Genomic DNA, 19,897 nt, shown 5'->3' on the forward strand with positions numbered 1-19,897 from the left:
GGGTTGGAACCTCCTCGTTGGAAGTAGCCTGGAGCAGTGTCACCAGCAACAGCATCTTTAATTAACTACCTGACTAGTGGTAGTACATCCACACACTTGTAAACTTGCAGCATTCTGATTCTATCCTGGGGCAATGATGGAACGAGCTGCTGTGACTCGGGAATGTGGATGAAGAAGCTATTAAGGGTTCAGAGCAAAGACGATTGACCTGTTACGCCCTTTTTGTACCACTTTGCCAGCATTTCTAGTCTAGAAAATCAGAGAGGGGCTGCTCTGATTCTTGCCGGTACAAGCAACATCTACCTTGTGGGCCTATGCAGCCAGGCGTTCTGTTTGGGAGACTCATTCTCATTGAGAACGAGATTACTGCTGTGCAAGATTTGAAAATATTTCAAAGCAACAGAAACACAAATCAAGTAACCATATGGGCGTTATTACCGCCAGATGTTCTCCAGAAAGATGGTTTCTTCAGTATCTGTTCACAACCAGTGTAAATCTATTGCAGCCAATTTGGGAAGGGAGGGAAAGAGAAGAGAGGCAAAGAGCCTAGGGGTTTCAAACACAACTTGCATGGATAACCTCCTTATCAATAGATCTTTTGATGTTCATCAACTTTTTTGTGGATAAAAGAAGTTTGCAAAGTTTAATTGCTTTGTGTATAACTTTGGGAGGGGACTTTCTATAATCATTAAGGTATGTCAGCCTTGGGAATTGGAACACTTTTCTACTCTTGGCACACAGCAGCACCACTATTTTTCACCAGCTTGATGTGTACTATTATCTGCTGAAGTGGGAGAACTAGCACTTGTGTGCAAACTGGTTTGCAACGATTTGTTTGGCCGCTCCCTTCAACAGTTTCACCCACTACGCAAGTGTTAACTGAACTCCAGCACACCACAGGATTCAAAAGCAACATGACAATCTATTAGCCGAGGTCCAAATATATGGCCCAGTTAACTTTGCATGCATTTTTTGATTTATTAATCACATTCATATCGGCAATTTTACTTGGTCATGTATGCAGATTTATTTACCTTTCTGAAAGACATACAATTAGTCAAAATAGACATCAATATTGAGTCGAAATAGTGGGGTAATCCTGGCATTTTATAGATCGTTAGTGCGACCGCATTTGGAATACTGTATGTAGTTCTGTCACTGCAATATAAAAATGTTATTGTAACGATAGAGAGGATACAAAGGACAGCAAACAAAATGATTGAGGGGATGGAGGGACTGGCATACGAGGAGCGATTAGGTAAACTGGGAATGTTCACACTGGAGAAGAAAAAGTTCAGAAGTGATATGATTACGGTCTTTAAGATTCTGAAAGGAATAGATAATGTAGACCATGATAAGCTGTTTTATCTTGTACTGAACAATAGAACCAGAGGACACGGCCTGCGATTGAAGGAGGATAAATTCAGAACAAATCTGCGGAAACACAAAAAATGTATACAAATTAGATAGATTTCTGCTAGAAAATAATATCTCGGGGATACAGTATATAGTTTGGGACACGACATGTCAAGCGACTGCCAGGGTGATGGAAGGCGAACCGGATGGACCTTAGTCTTCATTCACCTAGCAAATTCTTATGTTCTTAAAATGTGTTTGCATTTTACTTAACTGACTACAAACAAAGCCAATATTTAGGGAATGCATTTCTCTCTTGAGTGGAAAGTTATCAGCAACCTCGGATTCCAGGACAGATGTCACATTTATAGCTTCACTCTTTCACTGGTTTTAACTGCTAAGCAGATGTGTTTGAGATGATGGTTCATGCCGGTATGAGTTTAAACCGCTTAACTTGAGATAATGGGATTAATTAGACTGCTTTGCTGTGGCTCCCAATGTATAAATGTGTTTTACCAGCTGGATTTGCTGTTTGGAATTGAGGCATATATTTTGTTAGAAAGGGATATTAAACTATTTTGCTTAGCCATGGAGATGCGATTTCTGTGACTCACTGGTGAAAGCATGGAATAATAATCCTGAAAAGCTCCTTAACTCGCTAAAGGCTCTGTCACTTGTAAGTTGTGGGTTTATTTTTCTCACCCAAGTGGGTAGTGCACTATTTCTGCTTGTGTACCTTTTATTCTTTACCTTACTCAAATGCCAAACTGTGGTATCCATATCAATGAAACCATAACCTTTCGTACTGTATTTATTTCCTGACATCAATCTGTAAAGTAAGCTTCATATCACTTTAGTTTGAGGCATTTTACATATCAGTAAATTTAGCAATAAGCTGTTATCATTATCCATCTCTCCTGCATCCACATTTCTATTAGGTCCAGTTGATTTTGTAAAGAACAACCAGACCTGGTGGGTGCGTGTTTCTGTTCTTGGTGGTACCACTTGGGAGTTCAGATGACCTATTTAACATTGAGCTTTGCTCTCACGATCTGATGTCAAAGTGTTGCTGCCCCTTTTTAGCACCTTCACCAGTATTTTAACTTATCTTATTGTAGCTGTACTTTTCAGATTTTCATTTTTGAAACATAATTTGGGGAAGAACAAGATGGCTTTCAGTGCAGCGCTCGAACGTTCCACGTTTGGCCCCAGACTCAGACTGCAGGCCTGATGGCATTTTTTTCTCATGGTTTCCCAGCAGATATGAATAGCAGTGCAGACAAAACTGTAGGTCACTTGGCTTTTATTGGTCTCCCGTGCCCTGGCCCTGTCTCTACCAGTTTTTGAATTAATTTTGGGTTGAAACGCTGAAAGGCAGCTTTGTTCAGCAGACACTTGTGATCTAAAAATCAGTGGAAGATCTGACATCTGCATGTGGAAAATCAATAGATTAAAAGAGAATATAATTATCTCTTGCTTCTGAAGGATTCCTGCATCCTTTCATACTTAATTAGTGCAGAATTTCTTTATCGTTCGCCGCATACTTTCCACTTTTTTTTATTAAAATGTGTAAACACATTCTGCACGGAATATCGAAAAGTGGCTTTCTTGCCAGTATTTTCTTCCTGTATTCTCTGATTGTAGCACACTGCTGGGAAACACTTTATAGCTACCAGCATTTATCAATTTGTTTGAAAATATGATTAACACCAAAATGCAAAGGAATAGCGGTCAGCTGTATGTTGGTTTTCATCGGCTAGGGCATTCAAGGTCAACTATCCAGGCAAATAGCAGTTCACCCTTCTGTGGTTTGTAGATGAAAAATCTTTGATCAAATGCGATGATTGCCGCTTAATGCAGATGGCTCACTGCTGGTGCACAGAGGGTAATGTAGTTAGGAGTGTGATTCCAGGCACAAAGACACTAAGAGATGCACATGGCACCATCTGTAAGAAAAACACTTGAGGAATTTCTCAACTTTGTTTGAACCCTATAACCTACTGCAGCCTCGACTGAAAACGATAATTAAATGGGGGAAAAAAAAGTGCAAATCCATGTAGTTAATGTACAGATATGAAGTTACCACGGATGGTACTTGACCATGCAGTTATCTTTCCTGCACCTCAGATCGTACCTTTATTTAATCACAACATTTAATATGACTTACGCAAAATATGCATCATAAACAAATTTTGCGTAAGTCAGATTTTTGTACGACTAATACCTAACAGTAAACAAGTACCTCATTTTCCACGCTTGTTTCAATTGCATACACTGTATTCCTCACTGCAGCTAGAAAACACATGCAGTAATGGGTCAAAATTTCATTTCCCGCACTTGTTTCAAGCGGATCACTGTGCATGCGTACTTCAATTCAGCCAGTAAGTGCCGTAGCAGGATTATGAGTCAGGAGATGATTTGGGACCAATAAACTGTTACGATTTAGTCCTTTATCCGATTTATAAAATATGACTAGTGCAAAGAAATCTAAGTGGATTTGGGTAGGAAATTGAATGGGACTGAGGTGCATGTACAACTTAGACGATTATACGATTTATATAGAGTTTACTGTATATGCACTTTAGATGTTTTGAATTGAATTGAAAGATACTTTTCTTGTTAAGATTGTTTCACTCTTTTAACCATCTGGACAAATGCAAAAAAACATTTGGGATGAACAGATCTAACAGAATGCAAATACTAGATCCTCTTTAGCAACAGTGAAAATTAAGTTTGACTAACAAATAGAGGGTAGGATCAATCCAGAGATTTGTATCAGCTTTAAGGATTTTGTGTGAGACAGCAATGACAAGGCAAACAGGAAGCTGAGCTATTTTACCATATAGGTTGAATTCAGATAATAGATAATAATAATCCTTGCATTTGATACAGCACCTTATCATGTCTTCTGGACGTCTCAAGGCGCTTCACAAAATATACGGTAAAGTGAATTGACTGTATATTTGTGAGCGAAACCCACAAAATCCCCAGAAGTTGTACTCAAGTGTATACTGTAGTGGTCTGGTCAGAATTGCTATGGTCCAGTCTGACAGTTCTGATTGCTGCAACATAAGAGGACTGTCCAAGCCCGAGAGGTAGAACAGAGAGTGCAGCAAGGATGATCTCCAATGTTAGAGGAACAAGCTATGAACAATGATTAGACAAGCTAGGGCTCTTTGATCTTGAAAGGGGATGTTCCTGTCGGGAACTTATTTTAAGTGGGGCAATACTTTCAGATGCACCAAGACAGTAGAACAAAAGGACACAGGTTTAGAGTTGCAAACGGCAATTTCAGGACAGGAAGTATTTCTCTGCCCAAAGGATAATTAGCAACTGGAAGGAGTTACCAGAAGGGTGGCTGATGCCAGGTTGTCGCACCTCATTTAAAAAACAGCTTGATACTGTGATAATAATAATCCTTGCATTTGATGTAGCACTTTTCACGTCTTCTAGACGTCTCAAAACGCTTCACAGAATATACTATAAAGTGAATTGACTGTATATTTTGTTGGCGGCAGCCAATTGCACACAGCAGTGTCCCACAAACAGTCGTGGATTGAGTGACCACATTTTCTTTTTAGGGTTTATTATCCCTGAAAAGCGATCCGCCAATCGACTAACAACCGGTTCCTACTTGCTGCTAGGTAAACAGAGGCGTGTGGAGCAAGGAAACTTGCCCAACATTTCGCCCTGCCCGGGAATAGAACCCAGGTCTCTCACTTGCGAGGCGAGCGCTCTAACCACTGAGCTAGAAGGCTCACATGAGAGGATGGTAGACTCAGTGTTCTGGAAGAGTAAGATCAAATGAGAAGGATGCTGCCGGCCTTCTTCATCCAAACCAATTACAGTAAACCACGTCCTCCTGTTAGGGATTGTTGGATCATTTTAATCATTTAACACCTTGGTTAGTCATTTATGATGCTTTTCAGCCCGCTTGTCTGACTCTTTCACTCTAAAGTCCATAAGTTCAATGACATTAGTTTCAAACACTGGCCATGCGAAGGTGACCTGCGGTAATGGTCTCTGCACACCTTTGAGTCCTTGAAATTTATCAGTTAGTACAATTGGTGTTGTTTTACTGCGCTTCCTTTCTAGGGCAACCACTTAGTCCAGCAATGACAGATTATAGGAAAATTTTGACTTGGAATTAAAGGTGCCAAACCCTGAGATCGAACACACTTGAGTTGAGAGATGAGAACTGTTTCAAACCAAGTAGCTGTAGAGAGCTAACATTGGCTGCTCCTCCAGTTGGGTCTACAAGCATTATAATACATATTAGCTCCCAGCCAATATTGCTGTTGATCTCAGCTTCTGCTGCTAACCCCATGCTGAGGAGTTGTTTGGCGGTCGTGAAGCTTGGCCCCCAAATATCTAAACTCGAGGCCTGCGAGTCGTCAACAGTGAATTGAGGTTTGGCAGTGTCAGCCTGGACGACAGTGATGCCGGGAATTCATCGCGCAGCACTGAGGCTGATTTTAAAACTGGACTCGACCATTTAACCCTCACAGTCGTGAAGTGAATGGCCAATTTTATTCGGTCAAGCATGGACAAACATGGTTTCCACTTAGTGTGTTTACACATATTTCCCAGCTATCTGAAATACTCTCCACTCCTCACGATAACCCTTCTTTTGCATAGCTTTGAAAAGCCACGTTACAGGGAGCAGTCCGGAAAATCGTGTACTCAAAAGGAACTAACGTTGGTACCATTTGTTGTTGATAAATTGTTAAACTTCAGTGGAACCCCCAGCAATTGTTTCAAATAATTTGAAGTGCATGCTCAGATAAATTTGCACTCCAAAACGATTTTGGTAACTTAAGGCAAGGACTGTTGAACAATAAGAGTTAACAACCCTGCATGTGTTTGCATCACCTAGTAAAATAATATTCAAATGTCAAAATATTGAAATGAAAAGGCAGTATTGAACATGACAACATAAAGTATGTTCTCTGGGGCTTTGAGGCCGTAAAGCTCCAATGCAGCACTGGGGGTATGCTGCATTGTCAGAGATGCTGTCCTTCGGGCAAGACATAAACTCAGGTTGTGCGTGTGCCTGTTCAGATAGATGTTAAACCAACTGCACTATTAGAAAAGATGAGGGAGTTTCTCTCGGTGTTCATGACCAGTAATCCCCCACATAAAATTTGTCATTCACTGTTTGTGCAGCACTCCAGTGTGCAAATTGGCTGCCACATTTGCCTACAAATTACAGTCAGTTCACTTTACAGCAAAAACTCTGTGAAACACTTTGACGTAAGGCGATATAACCAATACAAGGATTATTATTAATCAATGGAAGAATTCTTCTTATGATTTCTCTGCTGGCCTGGTAATAGAATGGAGGAGGATATCTGCAGTTTCTGATATTTAGCAGACTGCACCTAAAATTTTATGAAGTCCCGTACAGTTTTTTGGTTGAGTGAGTGACATAGAGTGGTACATGAAAACATCACTTACATTTGAGAAAAAATTCTTACAGGATTGTTTAGGATACCGCCAGCTGCCAAAGCAAGCGAGTGCTAAATCCAATCACATTTTCACTGTCATTTAAGATTTTAGCCTGGCTTAGTTGGTAGCCATTTTACCTCTAAGTCAGAAGGTTACATAAAATTACAGGGAATGTTACAATATGGTGACAGGCAATTTGAACCCAACTAGACTGTGCTGGTGTTTATACTCCACATGAGCCTCCAACTCTCCCTTCCTCTATTCCCTATGCCCTCTTTTGTGCATCATGTTTCCTCTTGAAAATATTGATGCTTCAACCGCAGTTTCCTGCTCGTTTTGGACTCTCTGGGACGTTGAGCCCACAGTCAAAGCTGAAGAACCATTGCTGTGTTTGGAGGGTGGGGTGGGGGGCTGCATTGTCAGAGTTGTCATCCTTCAGGGCACGACAGTGCCACTTGTGCTTGTTCAGTTCGATGGTAAAGATCCCACGTGCTATTGGAAAAGAGAGGGGAGTGGAAGCAGCCAATCAAGATGTATCTTCTCAAATTGTTTCATAATTGTAAAGCCCTCTATCAGATTCCCTCTCAATCGTCTCATCTCCAGAGAGAAAAGCTCCAACCTGTTCAATCTTTCTGGATGACTGGCTATAGGAACAAATCCCACATCGAGACTTCAGCCCTATACCCCAGACTGACAAACTGAGGTCCTATTAGTTAGTGCTGGTACTAGTTTTTGTTGTGGTTGGTTTTCTTTTGTATGAACGGGGTGACATTTTAGGTGTATTGAAGAATCATAATAAGTTAAAATGAACACAGTTTTCCAATGGCCTTGGATGGGTACATATCTATTGTGGTTTGCTCCCACATGTGGCAAACACCTCTGGGCTGGTTGGGTGACTGTATCTTACTGAGTCCTGTAATAACCAGAACTTTTGACAAGCCACCCGAAAGTAACTTAAATGCTGCCAATCTTTAACGAAAACTAAATACTACAACTGAAAAGAGAGGGTTACATTTGTGCAAATGAATTGTTGTACGTTTCACCTATTGTTGCTGTTTCACTTATGTGGGAGTTAGTTAGTGCAGTTAGTGCACACTGCTCTCCTAAGCCTTGTCATTTGAATGGAAAGGCATTATTTTTCAATTTCCTAATGAAAGGTGTCTTTGTTTAGAACCGGTTACATCAGTCAGCTTTGCATAAGTTGCTATCGCACAGATGTAAACAGTTACTCCAGAATCCTTCACTTTCTGCATCTGTGAGAATGTTTTTTGTAAAGAAAACAGTGGCTGCACTATTTTGAAGGTGTCTTTTGATGTCCTGTTATAGTGGCAGCAACACCCGGGAGAGGAAGTGACTTCATTTTCCATACATCACATTGAAAAGCACAATATTTATGGCGTGATTTTTTTTGTTAAAAGCTGTATTGCAAGAAATTCTTGACAATACAATACAATTGAAATTATTGACAGCTGGCAATGGTTTCCACTGACTGTGTCGTTCCCGCTGAAAGAAAGGGGCTGTGGAGGAGTGGGAGGACGTTTGGATTGCCATACACACTCCCTGACGTGGAACAGTTTCAAATATACACAATTGAATTTCCTGCACAGAGGCTTCAAACTCCTACTGTTTTGAATCATACATACAGTGAGTCTGTCTCTGAACTGCTAAAAGCTTTCTAAAGGTAGCAATGTAATTCATTTCATTCTTTCTCACTTGTTGGAAGGAGGCCTGGGCCAAAGCCATTTTGGAACTGGATTGGGTGCTTGCATCCTTCTGGTTGACTCCACGTGTCAGTTAGACTCCATAACCATAGCCAGTTAGGCTAATAATCCCTCCAAAACAAAACAATAATAATTTGGTCATTTTCAATCTACGACTGTTTGTGGGACATTGCTGTGCGCAATTGGCTGCCGCGTTCGCCCACAAATATGCAGTCAATTCACTTTACAGTATATTCTGTGAGCGCTTTGGGATGTCCTCCCGACGTGAAAAGCGCTATATCAAATGCAAGGATTATTATTATTATTTATTATAGGCTCAGCTGAGAACACTCTCTTGCCTCTGGGGTAGTTAGTTTGAGACCCACATTAGGTCGTGAGCTCATTGCCCAGGCTGACAGCCCAGTGCCGTACTGAGCAAATGCTGCTGTGCCTAAAATGAAACGTTAAACCAACGTTAAATCTGTCTCCCAGTTCAATTGGATGTTCTGGGATACAACACACAGCCACCTCACTTGATGGTAATTACCTGTGAAGCGCTTTGAGACATTTCAGAGTTATAAGCACTGTATTAAATGCAGGGATTACTATGGTTACCATTTAACGGAATCTTCTTATGATAATAATCCTTGCATTTGATTTAGCGCCTTATCACATCTTCGTAAGCAATGAGAAAGTGGAAGGGTTTTTGGTGACGTGATTACTCTCCATTTTTTTCCACTGGGGCATTCCTGAATCATTTCACCAAGGGGGGGAATTACGATTAGTTTTATGAATAGAAGCACTTTGCACAAGTGATGAGAAGAAAAGAAGACCTGGTCGCTGGGTGATAGTGAAGTAAGTGAACCCAGGCTCAATCGGGACACTTTCTGACAGGACCACCCTGGAATATTGTGCTGAGAAGCAGCAATGTTCAGCGGGCTTGTTCTACTGAGTTGACACTCGACCGTTGCCATTTTGCCATGGTGACTGGCTGCACTGTCACTAGGGTTGCACTGCTTCTGCAGGGACAGATTTCAGAAGCACAGGGACGTGTAGAGCGAGGACAGGAGAATTGTCATTTCCAGTGTGCACAAGCAGAATAGATCAGCATGGGAGAGGTTGGGAAATGAGTGGATAGTGCTATTTGTTTTGTAAGCCTCTACATACCAGGACAGTCAGATGATTCCTTCCCCAAGATATGATATGAATGTAAATATGTAAATCCCCTTTCTTTCCTCCCCTCTTCCAATAGGCAATGAATACTTTTCTTCCTACTCCTTCCCCAATGAAGAATATTGACAGGTGCCTCCTGAGATACACATACGGAACATGTAGAACTGAGATTGGATTGATGGACTGAAAAAAGCCAGCGTTAAGGAGATATTGCCCTTGCATTGTCGAGATTGTCTAAAGGAATGCAGCGCTTTCAACTCGATTCAGAGTAGGGAGCGATTGAAGCTTTGTTTGAAATATTGTGCTCGATAACAGAGGACCCAATGAAGGCGGAAGGTCATTGAGCTAATCTGCTTTCAAATCGTCATCATCTTTCTGCATTCCTCCCTGCACTTTTCTATAACGTGCCTTCTCTCTCTCTTTGGGTTGTTGACAACCCTGGCAGTATGTATCCTGGATCCTTGTGAGATCACGTCAAGAGATATCCTTGTAACTCTAGAGAGGAAAGGTGGAGATTGGATCAGGCAATTTGACTGCTGAAATCTCCTTTGGTCTGTTGCATTGTAATTCTAATCAGGATCTACCTGTGCTTCAAAGCCAAAGACCAGTTAGATAGCTCGAGGCTGGTGTGATCTGATTGTGCATCTTTCTGCCAGAAATATCGCAGTGGTCCAGGTGTCTGTTGTTTGGGACCACTGGTCCCTTTATTATTAGCGCTGATGAAGAAATCTAATACATTTTTATGAGCTCTGGCACAGCTCACTGGGTCCGAAATGTTATACTACTTTTAATTTGAGCCTCAAATGCACAAGAGATAATAGCAAAGCCTTCTCTTTCATCACATACTTCCTCAGTACATGCCCTGGCAACCTATCAGTTACATGTGCAATATCCCTGTCATTTTGTTAGGTTTACTGCATTACCTTTAAACAGGTAAGCAGGCTAAATTCTTGCAGTGCAGTCGGTGTGAATGTTCTGCCTCTAATGACAAATAGACTACAGATAATCACAGTGTGATGAAGGACTCTAATATTTCTCCCACGATAAATTGTTAACAACAATAATAATAATATTATTGCATTTGATGTAGTGGCTTATCATGTCGTGATAAAGCGCTATGCCAAATGCAAGGATTATTATTATTATCATCAAACTAAAGATGTTGTTGTGGCTCAATACTATCTACCAGTCATAAGAATTCTACCTCTTACTCTTTGTAAAGCAGCCTGAGACAAATTACTCTGCTTATAAGGATTAAAGCCCACAATTCCAGATCCCTTTCAACACCTCCAGAGCCTTTGACAGATTTTGGCACTGTGTACTCATTAAGTCATTACCATCACTCGATCTTTGCTATCTAGAGAGTGAGCATCAGCACAGATACAATGGGGAAAGAGCAGGAGGAACGGATTAGAGTTTGAGATCTTTACTGGGGGAGCGGAGCACCATCAGAGATCCAATGGGCTGAATAATCTCTTTTCCTGTTGCATACTCTACTCTGTATGATTCTGGTTTCCTCTGAAATTGCTGTTATCTGTGTCTCAGTTCATAGACTCTTTCACTAACATCTTGTAGGTTCTCTATGACATTGTTTTCTCTCTCTCTCTGCTCCTTTCCCACAGCAACCAGCTCAGTTACTCATCATGAAACCTCTTAGCAAGTGATTCCAATTCTCATTCAACAAATTCTTTCAGATTAAGAGTCCTCGGTATATACAATCTTCACTCCTCTTGGGTATCAACTGACCATCTCAGTTATTATATTGAATTCTTTCAACATGCTCACAAGCTTTCTATATACTGGATGTTTCACAACTATTTCTGTATTTGTCAATGTTCAGTGTAATTCTGTGCCTATCGCTCGAAATGCTTTCATTTCAGTTCTAATACGTGACGGTCTGGCTCAATTGGTAGCATTCTCGCATCTGAGTGAGGATTGTGGGTTCTAGCTGGGACTTCAGTTCTTTGAGCTCATAGTCTAGGCTGACACTGCTGTGCCGCGCTGGGGTGCTGTGCAGCGCTGGGGTGCATGCACTGCATTGACAGAGGTGCCGTCTCCGGGAGAAACTTCCTTCTCTTTTTGAATCGTGTCATGGGATCTTTAACATCCACCTGAATAGGCAGGCAGGACCTTGGTTGAACATCTCATCCGAAGGATGGCACCTCCAACAATACAACATGCCCCGAGCGCTGCATTGGAGTGTCACTTTAGACAAAGTGATTCCATGCCCCGATGTGGGGCGTGAACCCACATCCTTCTGACTCAGAGACAAGAGTGTATTCACTACGCCAGGCTGTCACACAACATGATAAGATGCTACGTAGACAGCATGAATTATTATTATTAATAGTATATTTTTCTGAATAATTGATTGTAAACAGGCTATTTGGGGTTTTGCTTGGCAGGGGCTGATCAAAATCCGTGGAGACAGATGCTGGAGAGACCTGACTTGTATGAACTATCATTACGAGGTATGTACAATATAGCAATTTTCTCCAAGTTCCATTTGATCCATTTTAGGATTCTGGTTTCAGAATAACTTAAAGCTAATGATTATGTACTTAATCAATCACGATCTTTTACGATTTGCATATATGGTCAATCCTATCGGGTCTGACAGGCACTGCATGCCATAAATCAGCTGCATTGTATACCTAAATATGCAGGACAGGTTTGTGGTATCACCTTAGAATTGACAGGCCCCAATCAAGTGAATCATTGTATTCCCCCACCTTCTGGAACTCCAGTCCCTTCTCTTTGTTCCCTCTCTTGCTTCCTTCACGGCATGTCTCAAAATCCTACTCTTCGATCACGTCTTCAACAACAACAGCAACAAGATTACATTTATATAGCGCCTTTCACGTCGGGAGGACGTCCAAGGGGTCCTACCCCTACCCTCGCTGCCCTCCACTCCTCCTGATCCCAACCCCCTGCTTAGGTCCAAATTCCTGACTGTCCAGTAACTTGGGACGTCCTCCTGACACGAAAGGCGCTATTCAAATGTAATTGGTGGTTGTTGTTCAACACTGGTGATGAACCTATAGAAAGAAATCTGAAATTCAAGCAATCTAATGGTTTATGTTCAGCTTTATCTGCTGCCAAATTCACAAAAACACAATTTCCAGGTAAGTAAAAAAAATGCTCACAACAGTTTATCCTGATTGTACGATTTATCATTGTCCTCTCATGTACAGTTCTGTGACAATCAATACTTCCTGTGCCAAAGGCATTTGTTAAACAAGCTAGGCACAGTTATTGAATTATGTGCAAACATTTGCCTAAAGATTTAGTGCCATAATCATTAAGCACAACACACTTTAGACATAATATCTTCTAAAAGGCTAAAATCTTACACAGAGCACATTAAAGGCTTCGAATTGTGCATTGGTCAATTTTTCTTCTCTCCCTTTGAAGTCTCATTTTAGGAGTAATGGGTGCTAGATTGGTAATAGCTCACTGTTTGTATTCTGGCTCCACAGTTTATCACAGTTAGATTATGGAGAGGCTTTAATCATTCTTGTTGGGAACTCACTGTCTATTTATTGAACATCCACACACTGGCCTGTCGCAAGCATACTTGCTAATGGGAATTAATAAGTCCTGATTAGATGTGCAACTTTAGCATGACCTAATAATTACAGCCCTAAACCTTAACTATACTGCAACACGAGAGCACCGGGGAGCCATGGTTACATTGCTCTTACAAGGTATTCTGGAGCCAGGGAAATCAAAGCTATGTACGTTTGTGTGTGAGCATACGTGGTACTCTGCTCTGCTGGCCTCTGAGTGCCACAGTAATATTTCTCAAGTGATAAGAGCTGTGGGGTTGTGCGCTTTTCTATTATTTTCATTCTCGCCTGATTTAGGATAGTGCCATGTCTTTGCAAAAAATCAAGGACTTTCACCAAATCATTTCAGCTCCTGATCAAGGGACGGCTCTCTTGGTGGTTCTCGCGAGGCTCTCGAGGGAGCTAACCTGGTGTAATAATAAGGTCTCCTGACAATTGGCTCCTTTTCTGTTCCTCCACAGTCCAATTCTCTTCAGGGATGGGGGGGGGTTCCACATGTATTCCAGTACAGATAATGCTAATGTGGGCAGACAACTTTATCACATCAGAACATATTACACAATCCCCTGCTTGGATCAGGACAGGTCAATTATGTTGCCCCTCTGCTCCAGCTGAGATTAGCACACTTAGCATAAGCTAGGAGTCAAACTGACCCAACTGAACTGTATAGTATAGTGCCTTTACCCTGAGTCTAGGCCATTGGGGGAAGATACATTCACAATGGTGCTGGAGTAGACTTGGCTTAAAGGCAGGAGAAGAAGGGAGGGTACAAAATTCAAGTCTGTAAGATTATCAATCAGTTCCTGTCACGACCATTCACTTTACTGTTATGAGTTGCCATTTTTTTCTTCAATTACATAATGGTATTATGTAATACCAGGGTCTGTGCCAGACAAGGTTCCACTCATTTAACACTACAGTTCAGTATAAAACATTAGAACGCCAAAGTGTGTGGGTGTTTTTTTGTTAAAAAAAATCCTCTAGTCAGTTGTATACAAGTTCAGTGAATGAAAGCGTAGCTAGGAGACAGAGAAACAAACTGAGTCACCAACTTGGTACGCCAATTCCTTGCATGTTGTAACTCCAAATAACACGATGAAGCCATCTCTCAACTTCATTCAGTTGTCTGTTTTTTTGCCACAGTGAAATAGGTAAATCTATAGAATAGGATTTATATATAGCACTTCTCACTTTGGCAGGATGTTTCAATGCCTTTGCACAGTGGGTTCAGAGATGGGTGGGGATGGCTCAGGAGCGTGATGGAGAGGAGAGGGAAAAGATGACCGAAAGCATGGTCAGAGGTAAGCCTCGAGGTGGGCTTTGAACATGGGGAGGGAGGGGGCAAGTCAAAGGGACTCTGGGATTGAGTTCCAGAGACCGGAGGCAGAATGACTGAGCTCATCTGCTGTCTCTGGGGTGGATAGGGCAGTGGACTGAAAGCAGGCTAGTGTTAGCTGAGCGAAGGGAGCAGCCCGGTTGATAGAGTTGCAAGAGGTCATAGAGGTAGGATGGGGTTGAGGCAGTACTATATATGAATGCAGTTTAAAGAGCACTAACACTGCTTATAGTATTTTCTTCCCCCTTTTGGGGTGTTTTATTCTTGAAGCAGACTCAACCCACCTGCTGTCCTGGATCTTCTAATAAGTCAATATGAATGATTATGATACATGTACCAGCTTAGTTTCTTCTGCCCCCTAACCCACCCCTAATTGGAACTGAACTTTGAGAGTATTTAAAGAAAAATATTGGAAAGCATTAACAGTGAGCACCGCTTTTACTGCAGCATATCGAGGTAGCTGCAGTTTCCATGTGGAATTGGTAAAGCATTACAGCACTAAGACCATTTAATCCCTTGAGTCTTTGCTGGTACAATCTATTGTAACACCTTTATTACACAGTCAAGTACAGTACCTCACCGTGGTAATCCGACTGACTGACTGTGAACCAAACTGTATTTCATTGGAAGTTGTGAAAGAAACTACATGGTAAACTGACTCGCAACAAAGCTAAGTACTTATGTGAAGCAAAATAAAATTTAAAAAAGTGTTCATTTTTAATCGTGTCACTTTGTTTAAAGCTGTAAGTGCTTCTGCAAGTCAAACCAGCCAATCTCCTAGCCTTGGGGCAAGTCAGTTTAAAAACACCCGCCACCACTAAAGGTCATTCCTTAATCTCTCTCAATGCATTTTGAGTTGCTGGGTGTTTACATGTTAGGCAGAAGTTGACATGACTTCAGTTTGACTTGTGCAGCTCACGTCAACACACGTTTTCTAATGCTCATTTACTTATTCAACCCAAGCAGCTCGATTTCCCGTAAACAAATTCCAGTTGTTTTAAAGTTAAAATTTGAAGTAATTGTGTTCGAAGTTATGATCGATTTTGGTGACCTCCTCATTTTCCGAGTTTTTTTTTCAAATTGGCACTCACATTGATTTATCCCTACCAGTCCCGCGGGTTGAAGTGTTCCAAACAAAATGCCAAGATACTGCTTATAAGATGCTATTTCGCTTTTTTTGCACTTTTGATTTAAACAGTGGTCACAGTTTGTGACCAAATCATTTCAGTGTAAATAGCACTGGTTCCTTGCTCTGCGTGGGGCATTTAGTATTTGTGTTTTTTTCAATAGAGCGGTGAAGGCAAGCTTAATGTTCTCATAATAAGATGCAAGATGTACCTTTGAGTTATCGCTATTTGTCAAGTTATTTCTGGAAGGTACGGATAAACTTAGTGGGGTGGGGAGGAGGGAGAGGTATCAGACAACACAAGTGGAAAACAAAGGCTGAAGTTAGTGCTTAATATTTCAACCTTTTTTGGCAGAATTTTCTGTTTTGCCAAATGCTAATTTCATCCCTGAAGCCAGAGGAAGCAATGTATCCCATGACACATTAACATCAGATGGTGATTTACCACAGCAACTTAAATGTGACCTCCATTCATCATGCAATGTGCTTAATATAGTGGAGCTTTTCACAACTTTGTCCATATTAATGAAACTCTGTTACTTCGACTACTTTTGCCTGGATAGGTACACATTTCATAATGTGGTGTGGTAATCACCCCGCGTGGGACATGTGTTGGAGAGTGACTCCATGTTCGCTCTTGAAACAACAACTTGCATTTATATAGCACCTTTCACGCGGGGTAGGTTCCCGGAGAGCTTCAATATCAGTGCTGTACAACAATTGGGTGTGATGCTTTGCAATAAATAACATATATATATATGTGTGTATATATATATATATATTGCATAGAAACAGGACTGGAAAATCCAACTTATTATCTTGCCAAGTTCAAAGGGGCTGCAAAATAGACATTCACTTAGTGTGCATGTAACGTTCTTTATTTATCCACATTTACGCTGTGTCTGAATCAGTCACAGTTCTGGAACTAATTTTTTTGGTTAATTGGCCATTATCCAATGAACCGGTGACTAAGTGCATGGATGTATCTATTGATAATATTATCTTCTAGCATAGAAGAAAGCAGCTTTGTTTTCGTTCTTTTCTTTCACCTGATCTCCTTTCATTTCTTCATCGACTGCCTCCCCCTTGATACCTACTGCCTCTTGTGTATATAAAAAAATTAGCTCAAGTCAAACCTAAGATCACGTGAAATTTTTTCTACAATGCAGCAGATTCAGTGACTTCAGTTTGGAGAAACACAGGAAAGGGAGTTTGTGACTGACAATTCTCCCATTTCTTAAAGTAAAGGTTACTTTTAACAGACCATTGATGTTGTAATAATGTATATAGACAGAATACAGTTGACACTTTCATATATCCTAAGACTTATATTCTTTGTCCGATAATCCCTTTGCTATCTATTACCCTTCTGTCTGCTACAGTTATTCAAGGCCCAAAGAGTGCTCATAAGTGTTTAACTCATTCTCTACACTTAATCAGTCCAGAATGAAAAGCCTTTTGCAAATACTTGCCTTTATTATCGCTAAACTACTGGTACCTTTTTGACCCAAATTAATCAGTAACTCTGAAATGTCAGCAATAAGACTTTAGTGTATATATCTAAAACCTGGCTGGTCCCAAGATATGCCTAGGTCTTTATTAACTTCATCAATAGACTCCCACTGCCCCTATCAAACAAGTTACGAGACGCTGATGATGACACTGCAAGATAATTTTCATCCTCATGAAAATAATTGCCATATAATGAGTTTTTAATTGCTCCCAAGGTCATAAAATGGTTGAAGCTAGACTCCATCTTGCTGATCATTCTGAGGGAAAGACAAAGGGGGTGATTGCATCTCTAGAGTAAAGAGCAAAGGTTAATTGATGTGATGAAACAAGCTCCAAATGACAAGTACCTTCCATTCTGATCTTTATCAGTGCTACTATCAGTTAGCAAGTGTGTAATTAGAGGCTACAGACATCATGGCTTATGAGCTCTTTTGTGTAAACTGGGAACCAAAGCAGATCCAAATATGTCAATCAAGAGTTTCTATTTAATGAATAAATGAGTAGGATTTGCACTACCACTGTTTTTTTGACAGATGTAAAATAAGTTTTTGTGAGTATTTATAGGATACAAGAGGTGTCATTTAATTGCATTTTAAGCAAACATCTTGTTAGCATTAGTTGGATGGTAAATTAAACAAACTGTTGAGGTTTTTTTTACCACCCAGCTTAATGCTATAACATTCATTCCAACCCTACCTCATCCACGTCAGTGTGTTTCATCAAGTTGTTGTAGTTTGCTTCCTTTCATTTTAGTTGCTCCATCCAGTAGCTTCTCCTTCCACTGGAGCCCACACTGTTCTGGGGCTAGTTTCACTCAGTTTCCACACTTTGAATCCCACAGATTCTATCTATCCCTCTACTTCACACCCTCTTGGTCTATGCAGGTTTTGTTGTTTGTTATCCACCTTAAATCCCATCTTAAAACCTAGTTCTTCAACCCGCCTATAGTCACCTCCCCTTCTCCCTTGCTTGGTGTCCAACTCCGCCACTGCAAAGCGCTCCCAGATATTATCCTAAGTGAAGGACAGGTTGGTGTGTTATTACAAACATGTCCACCATCGCCACGTTCACTCTGCTGAGAGTCACAAGCACAGCATTTTTTATGCTGAGTGTAATGGCAGCATTTGGGTACTTTACAGTGACCCTCAGGGTTAGAGGTAAACAAACAGAAACATGGGCCCTTCTACTAGCAAAAACTTTATTAAAATCACTGCCTCAGTAGTTGCCAAAGTACTGAAGACCTCATGCCTGTCAAAATAATCCTTTCCAATTAATGGAATGGAAACTTGCATCACAGCCCAGCAGCTTGTAAAATTTGGCTGATTATATTTCATTCAAAATCAAAATGAAGATTTAATAAGATAGCTTTGGAATTTAATATTTAGTTTTGCATTTGCTTCAAATGCAAGGATTATTATAAGGTTGGAGCTACTTCTGTGCCCCCCCTCACACACACTCAGTGCAGTCCGTTGCAGAGAATAGTGTGCTTTACAGAGAGCCCTATTAAAGGAAAGGAAAGCAACTTTCAAACAGGAACACATAATGATCTTGAAAACCGTGCGTTTAGAATTGTGTTGAATCAACACACTGCTGCGTGAAAAGAAAATTTAAGAAAAGAACTTAAGCCAGGAAACCCAAGTCACGGAAGACTTTTTAATGACATTTTTGCTAGTCGAAGGGTCCATGTTTCTGTTTGTTTACCTCCAACCCTGCAGGTCACTGCAAAGCACCCAAATGCTGCCATTACACTCAGCACGAAACGTGCTGCTGCCTTGTGGCTCTCAACAGGTTAGAGTGAACTTGGAACTTCAGGAAGCGGGAACGGTGCAGAGGTTTGTCATCATGAGCATTTCTGGGCCATTGGTGGAACATGTTGGGAAGACACAGGGAAGGTCAGTTGTTAAAGAGACAGGGAACCGTTGCCTGACACTGCGTGTCTCAATTAAAATGGCAGCCACATCTGCAGAATGTCTCCTCTTCCACAGCCACAAAGCTATCGTTTTTTAAATTGATTTATTACAGCTGTAAAGCACTCGCATTTATTTGTACAAGATGAAATAAAAGCCACAGTATTTTTTTTTACGTCCATTTTGTATATTTACTCTATTCATCAGGGCTAAAGCTAAACATCAGTGTGAAGCAATGTCTCGACCATCTCAGGATTTGCAGGGCTATCTATCTTGTGCTGTTCAATGAAATGTCCCAAGCCCACTGGAGAAATAATACATGAAGCCGAAGATCACCAGAGCTTGCTGCCACAATCAATACATTTCAATAAAACCCAATCCTTCAGTGACGGGTTAGCATAAGGCTGCTAAAGTGCAGCTAGTTTAGGCATCAAGCGACTTTGTGTACAACACTCGAAAAAAGCCTGCATTAGTAACCCCGGCTTGATGTTCAGGACCATTGTTACTGCATGACAGTTGCTGGCGATATTGGTGGGGCCCACTTGGCATAGGCTTAATATGGAAATGCATTTAGTCCTTGATGGCATTTACAACAATCAATGGCACTCAACCTTCTCACTGACCATGTGCGACACAAACTCCTGGCTCCTCCTTTTATCAAATTGATCTTGCAGTGTGGCTCAGTTAATTAGAGGCATCCGTCTGGTGTGAAACTGAGCTAAAAGTCTTGACAAGTTGCAGGTTCAATCTTGCTCTTCGTGTATTCAGTC

At 41.0% G+C, this 19,897-nt stretch overlaps 1 protein-coding gene across 2 annotated transcripts in view; it reads left to right on the forward strand.

The window, feature by feature from the left end:
• The window catches only part of lmf1 (lipase maturation factor 1), a 202,435-nt gene that overhangs the window by 87,943 nt on the left and 94,595 nt on the right, over positions 1–19,897 (forward strand). The window contains exon 4 of one of the 2 annotated variants that reach the window (XM_007903504.2): positions 12,083–12,148. The exons of the other annotated variant lie outside the window; for it this stretch is intronic. Coding sequence (XP_007901695.2) covers positions 12,083–12,148 — 66 coding nt within the window. The remainder of the gene's footprint in view (positions 1–12,082; positions 12,149–19,897) is intronic. 2 annotated transcript variants of the gene reach the window in all.

This window comes from Callorhinchus milii, unplaced genomic scaffold (genome assembly GCF_018977255.1).
Source record: "Callorhinchus milii isolate IMCB2004 unplaced genomic scaffold, IMCB_Cmil_1.0 Scaffold16, whole genome shotgun sequence".
Taxonomy (NCBI): Eukaryota; Metazoa; Chordata; class Chondrichthyes; order Chimaeriformes; family Callorhinchidae; genus Callorhinchus; species Callorhinchus milii.